Here is an 18,263-nt window from a genome sequence, read left to right as displayed (position 1 = left end):
ATTGAAAATCCTTTAGGATGGAAATCGTTTCACGATTTTACCAGCAAGTTTATACTAACAGTCTCGCCACGTAGGTCCAAAAGTCTACCCTGCTGGTCAGTGACTTTAAAATTTATCCTTGTCAGCGTAGGGTTATGACACCGCAGAAATACAGGATTGATTGGTTCTTGCACAATCAAAAATCCAGGTGGTTCTTTAGGAGTAAATGAGTATAATGTAAACCCTTGCTGGGCTTGATTTGATATTGTCGTGGTTACGCTGTAGCTGCCATCGATTACATCACATACAAGATTGACCGCGACGACATCAGTGATATTTACTATCCCTGGAGAAATATGTCTGCTATCGCTCGCTGTGGAATTATTGTGTGTTAAGATAGTTGGCGGTGGTAATATTCGCTTGTGCGCGTCAAGAATATCCGGGAAGTATTCATCGACGATATCAGTGACTGATTTTCGTAGCGTGGCCGGGGAAACGTATCCTGGAAATTTATAATACGGTAGCTCAGCTTCGGTCAGCGAGAACATACTTAGAAATAGTTGTCTATAGAAGGGGTAACTGTTATATACTATTTGAATCATTCGCTGGTTATAATATTCCATATCTGCGGCAATCTGATTTAATATCTCAATTTGTTTAATAATTTCTTTGCGTGAACCTGTTATATCGGAAATGTGTACATTTCCAAGATGTTCTTGGAGTCGGTACCGTAGATGCGCTAGTTGTGCTCGGTGAAACACATTAGCAATTTTAAAAAATTCAGTAGCAATGCTTAGACGAATAATAATTAACATCGGCTCCCCCCCCCCCCATCCGGAAGTGTGTGAAAAAGTTGCCACTCAATATCGGTGTTATCATTACGGGTGGTCATGTTGTTAAGCAACGATGTTTTTTTTTATATCATCCAGGAGTTCTTTATATGGCGGTGTAATACCATGATATGACTGCGCGTCACTTATGTAATCAGACTTTTCGGGTGTAGGTAGTGTCGGCGGTATCGGCGCTGTCGGTGGTGGATTTTCTGGCCATCCTAGCACGGTTCTGATTGAACTGTTATAGATATCAACGGCGTACCCGGGTGTTGAGATTTCAATGATCGTGGACAGCGTTGGCTCGTGTGCTGATATGCTGATCTTTGATTCTTTTCCGGTGATACGCTTCATTTGACGCTGTATTTCTTTGTTGATTTCTTCTATCTGATAACTCCCAGTTGGTAACGTGATAATGTCCCAGTCTGGGGTTCCATCATCGTTGTTTTTATACGAAAATACAAATGAATTATTCGGCGATTGTCCGTGAAATAATGTCGACCTGATGTTGGGCCAACTGTGATATACTCGTAATTGTGCCAGCGCTATTTCGGTAACTGGAATTGCAGTTGGAAAATTAATATCGAATTCTGGTTGCGTCGAGGATGTTGATATCATTGTGGTCCTTACCGGAGTTGTATTTGCGGCTATCTCTTGAAGTATCTCCGTCATTATTTATCTTCATCGTTTTCAAATTAAAATTCCTTGCACGTTCGTAATCGTTGTATATGCCAGACATCAACGTGAATTCGGAATCTGATATTGTTGTATCGTCAAGGCTGGATGATATCAACGAGGACAATTTCGAGTAGGCGCTGTTGGCTGCGTTGTTTAGCCGCTCATATTCGTGTAATTTTGTTATCGCGCACGAGGATATCTTTTTTGCAATTATATTAGCAACTCCTGCAATCGTCGTTGATGCTGAAATTGTGATTGTAATCGTTATTGCAGTTGTCACTGGCGTCAACGCTGACAATAGCACACCCGTGGATGCAACTACCGCGGATACCGAATACACTATTGTGTCTAGCGCGGTCACACGCCGTTTGTATTTTTTATCTTTGTTGCGCATCTGTCAATGGCGCTTCTCAACATTGACTGCCATTCGCGTACCTGATCGTACCGGTATTGCTGAGCATCTAATGTTGTCGTTGATGTTGATTTCATTTTTATTATTTACGCGGTAACCAACTGAGGCGTTTCTGCGACGAATTCCAAACACCACCAGTAAGATGTTGCGGTTAATTTCTTGTCTGCGGCTTCAAGTATAAATATTTCTCCGGTTCCGCTGTTTAATATTACAGTTACAACCCCGGAAAACCTGTCGGTGGAATGTCTCCAGGGATATGTTGTGAAGATTTCAAATTTAGCGGCGGAAAACACAGACAGTCTATACACGCCAGTGGCTGTTGCTGTATATTTGATAGTATTATTTTGTCGGGACCATGTTGCAAATCCCGATGATACCGTGAATGCGATGTTGGTGATATGCCCGGAGGTAACTCCAGTGGGGACTTTAATTAGACTGGTTTTGTTAACGATCTCAGGAATTCCCGCTACGATGTTTTGCTGTGTTTGTGTGATCGTGTTAATGTTATTTTCTATCAACGCGATTTGATCTGAAAAACTTTTTTCTGTTCTGACTACACCTAACCGGGTATTAATCTTGTTGATATCGTTGGCGTTAGCGGTAAGATTTGGTATGATTTCATAAAGTTTCATGTCGATGACTGGAGGGACCCCAAAGAACTTATCAATGGACTCATCAGCTTTTGCGAAGTTTCTTCGAAGTCTTGTAAACGCGCCCACGTGAACATCATACTCTGCCCGCAACGTGGCTAGTTTACCGTCAATGGTGTCTACATATTTTTTGTTGGTGGCATCTTCGGGGCCTTCCGGATCCGCTAACACAGTTATTTTGTTACCGTTCATGCTGAGTTCACCTGTCATTGTATCACCGGTCTTTGCTACACGTCTTTCTGCAGCCTTTTGTGCATCATCTCGAAGCGCCGCGATTGATATCAACGAATCTCTGATTCTGCCGCTGTCAGTGAATACAACGATGTTGTCCGTGGTAACTCCAATAACCCTGCGAATTATGTGATTCCACTTAATGTTACTGGTTTTTAGTTTGCCGTGCCTGTCCTGAAAAATAACAACCTCATCTGGGTCTATCCCGGTTAACGTTAAAAGATTATCAATTTCATCTTTGGTCGCATACACTGATAAATCAATATCTTTTTTTTTCTTCCTTTGTTCTGCTTGATCTTCCATAAATATCAACCATTATTAGTTATGGGGTTGTTTAAATTTAGAAATCACATCTGTGGTGTATTCATGCACGACTTTGTGAGGAGGACTCGCTGATTTCGACATCACATCAAGAACATTTAATACTTCACGACCGCATATCGGAGGATCAATCAGTGTTTGTGTTGGTAACGTTGACTGCCAAACTGGAATGTTGGAAAATCTTTGGACGTACCTGAAAAACTCAACTGGCGGTGCTAGCCCGTACGAGTCAAAATAGATAATTCCACGTGGATCGATCGCGTAAGCAACCCAGTGAGTTCCAGGACCTTCCTTGTTGTCGAGATTAATAATACCGGTTTCTGTGCTATTCGGTCGTGCTGGTAATTCATCTCGCATAAATACACCTCTGAAATTCTTTATACGTAATTGTTTAACAGCATCAAGCAAATCAAAATTGGACATCGGTGTGAAAACGCTAGCGTTTTTCAAAACACTTAAAACTTTTTTGGGTACCATGACGCCGAGTTCCTGGAAGTCTTAGACCGGATCCCTTTTTTTTTTGTATCCTTTCCCGGTGGCTTTCTTTAGTGCCATTCCAGCAGCGGTTCCAACAGCTCCTAACGCGGCTGCCTTTGCTGCTGCGGCTGCTCCTGGTGCTAGTGCTGCGGCAATTATTGGAAGAAATGGAAGTATTCCGCCGGTTTTTTTGACCATATCTTTGATCGCGGCCGGAGAGAGATCAAGTCGAACTCCAGTCGTTGCTTGTTTCGCTTTATTGAAATGTTTTTGTTGGGTTTTAGTCAATGACAGTTTGTTTGGACCGCCCGCTAGCTGATCGTGTTTTAGTGTTATTGATGTCCCACATGTGCTTGCGTTTTTCGATTGTAATTTCTTCACCTGACCAGGAGTCAGTGTGACATTAACATGACTGTATGACATTTTATTTAATACGATATTGATCTAATTGTTTACAAGTTTTCCACGGGAGCATCGATGACTCTCATTCGGCCGCCAGTACCTTCAAGCAACATTGCTTTATCGGAAAGTATGACCTCGACGGCTCTGTAATCAGCTATAGCCGCTACGTTTCTATCTACGGTAGCCCTGAGGTGAATATCGACGACAGACTGTCTGGTTAAATCAAGATGCTCCAGCGAGAAGTAATAGGTTGGATAATTAGATATAAAATCCAATTGCGATATTTGCAAACCAGTGTCGATATTTAGATCACGCGCTAGATACTTTGTCAATCGTTGATATGCACGTGCAACATGGTTGTTACCAAAATTTAATTGTATATTTTCAGCTGGTTCTTGATGCCCGTTTATTTTCAGAGAAACGTCAGTGATACCAAGTTGATCAAATATCATATGCGAACGTGTTTGATCACCTATTCGTCTAACATCCTGAAAAGCAATGAAAATATGTCGCGGCGCGGCAACCCCCTGCTGTGATGCTATCTGCCATGTGAATGTACCATTGACGGTACTGCGATAACTATCTGTGGTTGTTGTAAGCCACGATAGCAGCGTTTTGCCACCTTGATCCATGAAAGAAAGCAGTCGCTGTTCTTGGGCAATTGCAGGGGACAATACCGGCATCCACAGTGATAGTTTTGTTATGTTTACCTGACCAGGGTCACCTATAGGTCGCCATAGCGCATCATTGTCGTTGGTTTTTCTAACAAGCACGACTGTATGTTTTGCTCCGAAAATTACCTTTCTGACACCCCGGCAAAATCCAAAGATATGAGACAGCGGAATCGCACAAGAAAAAATTCTACGATTTCCTACTAGCATGTGTCTGCGTGTAGCGAAACCTAAATTAAATTCTGTATTAGCACCATGAACCACCGGCCACACATCAGCGTCAGCGTTATCGGCAAAGATTTTTGGTCGTCTAATATTGTACTGATCACTGTTAGGAAAATTAGAAGTGTCCTTGGCAAACATCATTGATGGACCAGCTGATCTTGTATAATCATCAGAATATCTCGCTAAACCAATTATTGTTGTAGCAACATCGACATCATTCTGAATCGCTTCGATATTTTTTCCATCAATCATATAAATAGCGCTACTAAACAGCGCCATAATTCCATGATTGACAAAACCGACTTTAACATCAGGTACGTATTCTGTGTTAATGTCTCTTATAATTTCACCTTCTACCTCAATAAATGCTTCGGCAGGCAGGAAATATCTACTGGTATCCTGAACCTGAAGTTCAATTCGTCCTCGTCTGTTTGGTTCTCGTGCGTCATAAGAGTAATACTGATAATCACGCACTGATTCATTTTTAGAGACTGGCTTGTCTACGTCGAATGCTGTATCGGATTCCAGTTTGAACATTTTATTGTAAAAGTTATCGTCTAAAACGGAGACCACTTCCCGCGACCAAACTTGTGTTTATTTTGTTCAGGAATTTCGTTGACTAGCGCGGCTAGCTTTTGATTTGCGGCTTCGTTTATTACTTTACTGACATCCGCTGGCATGTCTGCGGTGGCTGGTAATTTTACCGGTGGAGGTTTTCTACGTATCAGTCGTGCTAGTCTGCCCTTGATCGCCGTGAATGCTTTACCGGCAGCGCTACCAGCAGTGCCAATAGCTTCATCTTTAATAACATCAATGGCTTTCATGCCTAATTGTTTTGCGATCGGTATTGCTTTAGGTGCCTTTCCCGCAAATAAACCCGTAACAACATCGCCGAATCCGTTTCCATAAGTCATCCTGTATACGGGTAGTCGTGAATTTACCACTCTGACCATGACTGGTCTACGTTGAGAATTGTGTACTATCATTTATTTAATTAGTTATTTCTCTAATCGCGGCGACTTCAGTCGCTATCGACGAGTTCATCAATAAGTTCCCGATAGATGTGAGTATCCATGATGCCGCCGCGAAATAGTCGCTGACAGATATCAGCCGCTTCATTAATTATTTCCGGAGAGTTATTTCCGGCTCGTTTTCCTCCAATGAGAACTTCTAGCCGTGATACATCATTGATGATATTATCAGGGCAAATATTTAAACCCTTTCCAGTTGTTGCAATTCTTGGGGTTAAAATATCTTGCGGTAAACTTTCAGGAGATGTTGTTAAACCAATTATCGGCGACCTAGTTGGCTCGGATTTTTGACGACGTGGACTTTGTTCAGATGCAACCTCATATTCACTTAACGGGACTAGGTCAGTATCTGTTATCCTCTGCCGTTGTTGTTGTAAAGATGAAGAAGGTTTCTGCTGGGAGGATTCTAGTTGTTTTACCTGTTCGTTATAAACTCTTTTTACTTCTTCAAGGAGACGTCTGTATTCTAAATCATCGTCTCTGGCTTGTTTTTTGTTTTTATATATACGATATAGCCATTTAATAAAATTATCATCATTCACGTTTTCAAAACCGGGGTTTAAGATACTAGATTTATTAAACATACCAATTAATATTTTTCTGGGCAATTCTTCTCTTGGAGTATTTTTAATATCTTTGACAAACCCTTCTCTAAATTTTGCAATCAGTCCAATATTTTCCTTTACTGGTTTGGACGCGAGTTCAGCACGAATTTGCCCAATACCTTCAAGTATTTCTTTGCCGACGGGCGGAGGTTGAGCTACAGCTATATCAGTTGGAAGATCTCGTAAAATCTTTTTTGTTTGTTTGGTTCTTCTAGCAATCTTTTCAGTTTGCTCAGCGGTTTGTTTTAACACTGGAAGAATACCCTTTCTTCGTTCCTCCTCCTCTTTGATATCATCCTTAGGTTCTCCTAGTAAAGCTCTTTCTGTGACCACCGCAGCCTTTTCAGTAGCTGTTGTAACGGGTTTAAATAATTCTTCTGCACCTGTTGCAAATTCAACTTGTGCTTGCTGCCGTGCTTGTAATTTTTCTCTGACACTATCACGAACAGGAAGAAACTTTTTTATTGCTTCTAGTCGCTCTCGAGCTAGTCTAGCAGAATGTGCTTCTCCGATGTTGGCCATTATTGTTAACTTAAATTTTTAATTGACAACAGAAATCCTAAAATATTTTTCATGATAGCAGCAGAGAGACTGGGCCGCCAACGTCATCGTCGACGTCACCACGTCAAGAAACATTTTTTATAGTGAGTTATCTTTGTCGAAATAACCCTTCTATCCAGAAAAGAGGATTTAGTCATCATAGTTTCTGAATAGAAGGGTTATTTTTGTGAAATAAGACCTTCTATCAGAAAAGTTTTCGATAGATGGTCCTGTTGGACGAAATAGTTGGTGGGCCCAGTCTCTCTGCTGCTCAGTCAACTTCCTGCGAACGAGCCAATGAGAATCCAGTGCTTTATCCGGTGCTTGAACTGGCCTTTGATTAATATTATACCTCACGATGTTGCAGTTAGAAGAGTGACATGAAGCACTGGAGATAAAACATATAGATGTAAACTTTGTGATGAAAAGTTTAGACAGCGTAGTCTTTTGAAGCGTCATACATACTGGAGTTTAGACCATTCAAATGTGATGGTTCTAACATTTGCACAAAGTAGTCCTTTGAAGAACACCATGAGAATCCATACTTGTGATAAACTATTCAAATGTGGGGTTTGTGATAAAGTGTTTGGATAGAGTAGTCATTTGAAGAACTACAGTAGAATCCATACTGGAGATAAACCATTCAAATGCGAATTTTGTGATAAAATGTTTGCACAAAGTAAATGTTTAAAAAAAAATACGAGAATCCATACTGGACATACACCATTCAAATGCGAATTTTGTGATAAAATGTTTAGTCGGAGTAGTAATCTGGGGAGACACATGAAAATCCATACTGGAGAAAAACCATTCGGATGTGAGGTTTGTGATAAAAAGTTTAGACAGAGTAGTCATTTGAAGAGACACATGAATATCCATACTGGAGATAAACCATTCAAATGTGAACTTTGTGATAAAATGTTTAGTGAGAGTAGTCATTTGAAGGACCACATGAGAATCCATACTGGAGATAAACCATTCAAATGTGAAGCTTGTGATAAAATGTTTGGACAGATGATCAGTTTGAAGACTCACATGAGAATCCATACTGGAGATAAACCATTCAAATGTGTAGCTTGCGACAAAATGTTTAGAGAGTGTTGTCATCTGAAGAGACACATGAAAATCCATACTGGAGATAAACTGTTCAAATGTGAAGTCTGTGATAAAATGTTTAGAGAGGGTAGTCATCTGAAGTCACACATGAGAATCCATACTGGAGATTAATCATTCAAATGAGAAGTTTTATGATAACTCGTATGGAAAAAGAAGCAGCACATGAGGATACATACTGGAGTTAAACCATACAAATGTGAATTTTGTGATAAAATGTTTGCAGAAAGTAAATTTTTAAAGAAACATACAAGAATACATACTGGACAAAAACCATTTCAGTGTGAAGCTTGCAATAAAATGTTTAGAGAGAGTAGTAATCTGGAGAGACATAAAAATGCATACTGGAGATAAACCATTCAGATGTGAAGTTTGTGATAAAATGTTTAGTGAGAGTGGTCTCCCTAAACACAGTAATGTACAGTAATGGAGATGAAAATATTGTAATGTAAGAGAAATTACAGGAATGGAGTAAATTACTGGAACTAGTTTTATATTATTTATATGCAGAAATTGATTATTATTTTTGTTTCATCATGATTGTTATTTAAAATTTTACATTCCAGACAACATGAATCACTATCCCTCTGACTTTATCATTCTTTCATCCCTCTCCTTTAATTCTATTCATGTATGTCAACTGGTAAGTTGACAAACTTATGTCCAATATATTTGCTCTGTATACACAGATGCGATCTTCTGGGGGAATCAAATATGTATAACAAAACAAAATATATATGTTGGCACTTGTGAACGGTATATACTAATCTATGTTATCAAATAATAACAATATCCAATAGACATATATTCCTTATATAATAACAATATCCAATAGACATATATTCCTTATATAAGAAGATTGCAGTCAGACCAAAAAATAGTTTTCTATTCACCGTGTTAAAGTTTTCAATTTAGTGGAAGTTTGTGATATCTTGGATATTATCAGAATGGTAAAAGGAAAGAGCAAGAAACAGTTTCATTGCGGTGATTGTAAAAAAGCTTGTGAGTCGGGCTGTCTTTTATGTTAGGTATGTCATATTTTGAATTGCTTATATATTGTTTCGTTTCCATTTAATTATCTTTAATATATATCATTATTAATTATTATATTATCCTTGCAAATTCTTTGAACTGTCTGTACAATCATTCATTTGAATTTGCAAACCTAATGTTATCTGTGTTTAAATTTAAACAGTATCTACATAAAACACATAACTGCCAATAAAATGGTCAGTTGTTGCCATTTATAATAAACAGAGTGCTTCAATAATATGCTTTCAAATGTTAAAAGGAAAGATGAAAGAAGCGATTAGAATTATAAATATCATGTTCCCAAGCGTATATATGCCCTGGTTATGTAATGTTAACAACATCGAATATAAAAATTAACTAAGTTAAACTTGGTAAAGTAGATGTTTTTCAGTATTAATTGCATTTTATCATTAGCTTTATTATCAGATTGATTATTGTATGTCACTGATCGCAAAATGATGATTTTTAGTCTTTAAATTAGCATTCCATCTTTCCGTCTTATAATTGAGACTTTGATAAGAAAATTTGACCAGTTTGATGTCATTTGTTGCCAGTTGCATACTGGTATGTATCTTGAAAATGGTCAGTGTAATGTAGTAAAATGAATTTAAAAGAAGAGAATGTACTGAATATCATATAACATTTTGGGTGATGAATTCCATTACCTCGATAATACATGTTCTCTCTCTCCATCTCTCTCGTAATGGTATTCATACATCTCAGCAACTTTATTGTCAGATGATACATGATAAGCATATTAGGTATTTTACTGTAGTAATGTATTATGCTGTTTCTGTATATTTTTTTGCAAATCATCCATGTTGTAATGACTCAAGCCTATTTTAAATGATGTTGGTAATATGCTCCCTAGAATTATTGTTGTTGTTTTTAATCAGGCCATGAAATAAATCATATTTTATCTTTCTCATAGGCTATTATATTTGAACTCCCAAAATTATCCACTGGAAATATTACAAGAAAAGATTATCTATCTTCTCATTTATTCTTTCTGTATATCTATATCTATCTATATATATATATATATATATATATCTATTATGTATATTATTTTCAACATACTTGATTCTTTTAAGAGCCCACATCACAAATTACTTTTGGATGTTTATGTCAAATCTTAAACCATCTGATATATCTAAATTAGATACACCCATGACCTTCCTAGAACTAATTGGATTAGCATCATAAAATAAAGTTATTATTATTATTATTATTAATTTACATACATATAAATGTTAATAGTTTACCCATTTCAATTTGTGACTGCCGGCAGTTTGCATCTATACATTTTGATTCAGGTATGTGATTCTTGGTTCCACTCTACGTGCGAAGTGACAATGTGCAAAGACTTTAAGACATGGTCTTCCATTGATGAGAGCTACATCTGTCGTTAGTGTCCTTCGTTAGGAGGCCAGTATGATTACTTGATGGGTATCACACGACTTCAAAAAGTAATGAATTATTTTATAAGGATTTTATTGTTTATTTTCTAGGCTATTCGATAAGTTTCTCCCAAACATTTATAATGGTCCTATTATTAGACTTGTAATTATATAACCTCGATTTCAATTTCTTGCAACTTTTCAGGAGACCAAATACATTTTTGATTGTAATGATCTTTAATTTTAGGAATCTGTAAATTACTGAGACTTACTGAAATTTGATTTTTAGTTTGTGTTTACTTACTTAAATATAGTTATATGTGTACATGTCTTGTATTTATTATTGTGGAGTACATGTTGGATTGTTTAGTTTTAATCAATATATCTACTGTTTAAAAATGATAAAATTACTGGTATATTATATATCTGGTTGACATGAACTAGTTCATTTTTATTGGTACATTTATTAAATTTGATTTTGATCGTAAATAATGAGAACCAATATTCAGAAAGTTTCTCAAAGACAAGGGTACAAATAAGTTAAAAGTAAGGTCGACACATGGTAAAATCACTATACCAAAGACACCTTCAGGAGTGAAAAAACCTCACCAGAGAAAAAGGATGAGATCTGAGCGGAGTCAGACTAGAACAAAATAAAAAAGTAGGACAGTCTTAGTAAAGATTATATATATATATAGAGGGAGAGAGAAGTTTTGGCAATATTTTAATTAAAGCTTATTATGTGCACTAATAAAACTATATCACAACCACATTTGTTATTTATGATTTTGTACAATAAAAATTATAATATTTAATGTACATTACTATAATTTCTTTCGCAATCTTCTATTACTGTCCATTATAGCCCATTACTGTCCATTACAGCCCCATTAGTGTACATTACTGTGTTTAGGGAGACCCTAGTGAGAGTAGTCATTTGAAGAACCACATCAGAATCCATACTGGAGATTAACAATTCAAATGTGAAGTGTGTAATAAAATGTTTGGACATAGTAGTTATTGATGATATGTTTGCACAAAGTAGCTGTTTGAAAAATCACATGAGAATCAATACTGGAGATAAACTATTCAAATGTGAAGTTTGTCATAAAATGTTTGGACAGAGGAGCACTTTGAAGACTCACTTGAGAATCCATACCGGAAATAAGCCATTCAAATGCGAAGTTTGTAATAATCTGTTTGGAGATAGAAGTAGTTTGAAGCAGCACATGAGGATCCGTACTGGAGTTAAGTTTTTGATAAAATGTTTGGACAGAGGAGAACATTGACGAATTACATGAGAACACATAATGGAGATAAACCATTCAAATGTGAAGTTTGTGATAAAATGTTTAGAGAGAGTAGTCATTGGAAGAATCACATGAGAACACATACTGGAGATAAACCATTCAAATGCAAAGTTTGTGATGAAATGTTTGCACAAAGTAATTCTTTAAAGAAACATGAGTGTGACGTTTGCACGCATTGGGGTGGGGTTCTTCCAATATAATTTAATTAAATCATGATGAAAGTTCCACCCTGGCTCGTGAGGTTAGAAAGTTAAATTAGTGACGAGGTAGATTTACAGCTCTGAGAACCCAGTCAGCAATGCCGACGGTTAAATTATAGAGAACACGAGGATGAAATTCAATCAATAACAATTTAATAAATTTGATAATTTAAAACGATAACTTCCAATCACTCGTCTTTCCCTCGACCAAGTGACAGCCTAATTCATCCCGTGATTTACAGTGTGAGTTCGATTTTCTCCCGTCCTTGTATCTACTCATCTCTTTCTTTCCTGCTAATTTCTTCCTTCTTTCCGTTCCTCTAACAACTCCTTCAGCTCCGTTTCCCTCTCTACAATCTCCTCCTCCAATTCCGCTCCCAAACTTCAACTTCTCCTGACTTCTCTCCTTTCTTCTCCTTTCCTCTGTCTCTCTATCTGAGACTACGGGACCAAGCTGTAACTGGTTTGTCCCTCAAAGCTTCCTCTTTCTTTCCCGCTAATTCCTTCCTTCTTTCTGTTCCTCTAACTCCTCCTTCGACTATGTTTCCCTCTCTACTATCTCCTCCTCCAATTTCGCTCCGAGACTCCCTTCTCCTGACTTCTCTCCTTTCCTCTCCTTTCTTCCATCTCTCTATCTGAGACTATGAGACCAAACTGTAACTGGTCTGTCCCTCAAAGCTTCCTGTGAAAAACCACAAGGCGTTAACATGTGTTTTATCGAATCACACCTCACACTATATCGACCATTAATCATCAGATAAGCTATCACGGTTTCGGTCACTCATGCGTACACATCGAAATTCCCACAATTCTTGCAGGGTAAACAATGGCGTAATAACACAGTATCAGCGAATTGTCATACAGACATCAATACATTGCGTCAGACAGTATATACACATATATTTAATCTCATCGTGCTACAATCTGACAACAATCAGATGCATGTCTGTACATTACACAAATATTCAACAATGGCAAAATCTATAATCACATGAACATATGTGTTAGTCTACTATAAAATACCCACATAGCGAATTACAATATTAACTCTTGCGATGGCTAGCAAGCTATATAATTCTTTACAAATATCAACTCATTTCTTCAAAATATGCAAAAATATTAACAAAACAAAGTAATTCTTCGTACTACAATTCTAGTAATAATAAAGTATACATACAACCTACAATTAAAATGCAGTCGCATTCCACAAAGACCGAACAAATATCCTACTGATCTTATTTGAAGCCCTCTACTTAGAATTTCCTACTCTAAGATTTTCCCGCCAATAACGAATGGCTATTCGGAGTTACGCTAACCTCTCCTCTGGGTAATTTCTCTCAGCGAACTAATTCTGGCCAGAAGACGCGGAGATATCATTCTACCCAAATCAAGGTCTCTCCCCTATCTCGATTCTGATTGGGTGGCGCTGTGACCCTGTCCAATCATCTTAGCGGCCAGTTCAACCTGTCTGTCTGTTTGCAGGGAAAAGAAGTTAAGACACTCCCACTTCTTCAGGCAACTTCTTTTGATCTTGGACAACATTTCCACACCTAGGTGATAATTGGCTATCTGTGGCTTCGCAACTCCTATGTCCGGCTCTCCACTTCTAACTACGGCAATCTTACGTAACGGATTAGTGCTAGCCTGCGGCAATGTTTAACATCAAACAATGGCTTGTCAGAATTACCTTGATTATACATGTTTCAACTGGGGCTACTCTGGGTCGGGGTAAACATGACAATGAGAATCCGTACTGGAGATAAACCATTTAAATGTGATGTTTGTGATAAAATATTTGGACGGATCAATACTTTGAAAATCCATATGAGGATACATACAGAAACTAAGACATTCAAATTTGAAGTTTGTAATAAAATGTTTAGAGAAAATTGTATTTGAAGAAACACATGAGAATTCACACTGGAGATATGCAAACAGAATTCAGAGGTGAAGTAGACGGAGTGCTGTGTAAAGAGGCACTAGAGATAAACCATTCACATGTGAAGTTGGTGATTGCATTTTAGGGTAAAATACTGCTATGGAGAACAATAGGAGGATGAATACTGGCAACAAACAATGGAAATATTAAGTTTGTGATAGAATATTTATACAAGGTTGACATGAAAAACATACTGGAAATTAACCATTCAAATGTGCTGTTTATGATCAAATATTTGGGACGGTAGTGCTATGAATTATGACAGGATGGTGTATACTGTTGATAAAGTATTCAGAGGTTTTGGCACAGTACATATTCAACCATAACATGATAATACAGAATGGAGAATAAACATTAAAGGTGTAGTGTTTTCACTTTTAGCTTAAAGGCATACAACCTAAGAATTTTGACATTTTCTGTTCTTGCAAATGCATGATATTATGAAAAGTATAGTACAAATAATGAGTAATTACACGTCATTCAGTTTCATAAAATGTACAACCGTCAGTTTAATCAGTGAAAATGTAACGATTTTCTTGATATGTATATATGGATTGCTAATAAATTATGGAGAAACAGAATTTACCGATATTCCCTGAAGTTGCAGTGTCACGTGGCATGCGTCAACAAATATGGAAGTCGAGGTAAGCATGTGTATCTCTTTTGATGTAATTATTGCCTTATTCTTCATATTTCTTCGTCTGTCCCTCTCCTTAGTTCTTTTTTTAGTCATGAGCAATAAATATATTGCTTAGATATTTCTCATTGTATAGAAATTACAAGAAGTAGGCATAAAGGGCAATATAATGGAGTATCATAACAAGAAGGGGTTCCTTTAAGGGCAATTCTTAAATTTCCCATTGCGTATTACTTGTCATGTTTGTCAGATTGTGTGTTATGTTGCAAGATAAAGTAACTAAAAATATGATAATTCGTATCATTGTAATCAGAACCGCTATTAAAAGATCTCGCTAAAGTCGCCTCTTTGGCTCCGAATGAAGTTGATTGTCTTGTAAATTTGCATCACCACCGCAGCCTCCGGCTCATGTATCCGATACTCGATGTGATTTGTGCTTTTGTTTTTATGCTTCAGTAAAATTAATAATAATAATGTTGTGGGCAAGCTCCATTCTAAATAAATATTCATTTCATGGATATGTCAATATGAAACATACGTTACATTATGAGATAAAAGTATTAGCTTCGAGAAGTGCAATTAAAAATAAAAATTAATAAAATAGCTCCCCCCCCCCCATTTTACAATTGAAAAACTTGTGATTTTTCTGCCTTTTAGCACATATGATTTAATTATAGGTTTCAGATAACAATGTAAGTGAATCACTATCTCGGACGTCATCACTTCATACAAGTATTGACAGCCCAGACCAGCATCAAATAAGAGATGTTAGAAGAAGAGGTATTAGAGGAAGTGAGTCTACTAGAAGGGATACAGGAACGGAGTCAAGTAGAAGAAGTACAGGAAGGGAGTCAAGTAGAAGAAGTACAGGAAGGGAGTCAGGTAGTAGGGTTAGCAGAAGAGTTCCAAGGCAAAGGAGAGGAAGAGGAAATCAATGAACATCACTTAGCAGGACAAAAGTGGCTACTACAGCTGAAACGAGATCATCAGTTCATGGTAAACATGATTTTGTTACCTATTACAGTTATCTTTTGTAATAAGACATAAATTTATTATTTTTTTTGGTCTGTTTTTTACTCTTTCTTTCTAATAATGTTGAATTCATTTCTTACAGGAACTCATAGCCAATATGACAAAGGATGGAAAAGATAACATTTTGGCTTGAATTGCCAAAAACACCCTAACATGGTCTTTGAAGTGATAAATGGCTCATCAACGGAGCAACAAGGATACCATCCATGACCAGGAGGGGAATCACCAAGTTGGTGCATATGTAGTACCTGCTGTGAAATGCCAGCTGATGATGAAAAGCAGTGCTGCAAACAAATAGTGCCAACCTGCTATTCAAAGCTTCCTGTAAGCAATTGTTTGGTAAATTGTGTCTTTCTAGTTATACTTTACATAAGTCTCGTGACTAATCTGCTTCAATTACCCACTGAGAGTTAACATTTTTGTTATTTATTATTTTGTATTAGTGAATTAAGCAGCTGATTGAAACACTTGTTTTCCATTATGTTTGCTTCATTGCATAACACAAAAATCAATAGTTTCCCACAGAACATTTAATGCTTTTATCTGTTTGGAACATATTTTAATGACAATTTTTTATATAATTTCTGCAGGATTTTGACCTGGTTGTTTTAGATGAAGTCATGCTCCTTGTTGCAATGGTATAGGCAATTTTGTTCTGACAGCAGAAGAAGACAAAGATTACAACCGGGGGAAAAGGCATGCTGCTTATAGACAATTTATTTTAAGGACTTAACGGATGCCTTGGTGCTGGCAACAGCCATGTCATTCCAAGCTGTTGTGTATTATGTATAAAGGAGAAATACCCAGATAGTTTTGGGCAGTACTGTGGCTTTACTCAAGGAAGACTTGGGTGATCTTTCCAGTGATATGATGTGTGAATAATAGAATCTATGTTGGGGTTTGCACCAAGACAAGGAAATCCCAATCAAAGGTCCAGATTTCATTGTCTTGGTACAAACACTGACATAGATTATTTCTACAAGGCACGGCAATCCCAATAAAAGGTTGGGATTTCATTGTCTTGGTACAAACACTGACATAGATTATTTATCTCACCCAATTTTTCCAATTAAAAGAACCCTGCAAGTTTGTAATATAGTTAGCAGATTCAACACATGTTAGGCAAGTACTATTACTGCCTCTCACTTTATATAAAGTCATCAGGTATTGTACTCTTGTATTAAAATAAGAATAATTACCTAAATATAATATAGCTTTATATGCTGCTCTTAGAAAACGGAAATAAAGAAAAGAGTTATAATTATTACATGTTGGAAGTACTGCACAATAAGCATCTGGAACAATGTTCTATTGTGTATAAATACAGCACATTGATACAAATATATGAATGAGGGCAATTGGGTGACCTGTCAACACTAATTACTCAAGTTCATGCATTAAAATTAGAAAAATAAGAACATTTGATATTATTGTTGTATTATGATCTGGAAACTTCAATAAAGTTTTTAAGACTAAAATACTACTTCATGAAAAGTGACCTTGAATGCTATACATACATGCATTATGAGCCATCTGAGTACAACTAAATTAAACATTATACTTGACACCAATTAAAGTTTCAAATTTTCAGTTCTTTCAAATGTGTTCATTCACCACAGATATATAGTAATACCCTTTATATGAAAACCCAAATGAATGTGCAGAACAGCATGCACTGTAAAACTGTTATATATTATGAAATTAACTAAATTTATATAGGGGCATCGAGTGGTCTAAAGCGCTCACCGTTACGGATCACTGCCATCTCACCTCTGTCTGCATGAGTTTGAGTCTCAGGCTCAGCTAACATGGGTACGTGAGAAAGGCTGCCAGTAGCTTCTCGTGGGTCAGTGGTTCTTCCCGGGGTTTTCCAGGGTTCTTCCTTCACCAATTATACTGGCCGCCATGTATGGCCTATCTTATGCTGAAAAATGGCATTAAAACATACAGCAACAACAACAACAACAAATTTATATAATTGCAAATGTGCACGTACAGACATAATTTTAATAAAGAGTACAGTCAGGTATAAGAAACTGATACATATTATCTAAGAATAATTATGGCATATATAGAAAACTCTTTCACTCTCCACATTATAACTACAGTATTGCTACTATATTATATAATTCCCAGAAGTTTGTTTAAAATTTATAGATAGACCTATCAGATGAAGTAATTGTCAATGCATCCAGAAGTGACTTGTCCATCAATCTCCGTCTTTACATTAACTGAGTTATTTTAGTTTATGATAAGAGCATTGTTCCAGAAAAGTCATAAAACTTACTTTTAAAGGAGGAATTATTCTACTATTACTTTAACAGATTGATTACAAACGTTCCAGTCCAAAACACTACCCATTTCTATAGAAATTCTATTGACGTTTTATTATCCTGTGTTGGTTTATATGCTTTTGACCAAAGTAATTATCATTTATTCAATGCCAAACTTTAGTACATCACCTAAACGAACTACTGCACAGAAACAGATATTGTACTGAAGCCACCACCCCATGTGTGTTTCCTTTGTATTTGTTTTAAAATTAGGG

General features: G+C 36.8%; 1 protein-coding gene across 1 annotated transcript in view; it reads left to right on the top strand.

Moving 5' to 3' along the window:
* LOC149784096 (uncharacterized) overlaps window positions 1–12,282 on the top strand; it is a 71,712-nt gene extending 59,430 nt beyond the window's left edge. Inside the window, exon 2 of the mRNA XM_089932945.1 lies at window positions 8,310–12,282. Coding sequence (XP_089789071.1) covers window positions 8,310–8,519 — 210 coding nt within the window. The 3' untranslated portion in view covers window positions 8,520–12,282. The remainder of the gene's footprint in view (window positions 1–8,309) is intronic.
* The last annotated feature ends 5,981 nt before the right edge of the window (window positions 12,283–18,263 follow it).

This window comes from Sinohyriopsis cumingii, chromosome 14, assembly GCF_028554795.1.
Source record: "Sinohyriopsis cumingii isolate HCF-2022 chromosome 14, ASM2855479v2, whole genome shotgun sequence".
NCBI lineage: Eukaryota > Metazoa > Mollusca > Bivalvia > Unionida > Unionidae > Sinohyriopsis > Sinohyriopsis cumingii.
Note: the sequence above shows the minus strand (reverse complement) of the source record. Positions and strands in the feature narration are given on the sequence as shown.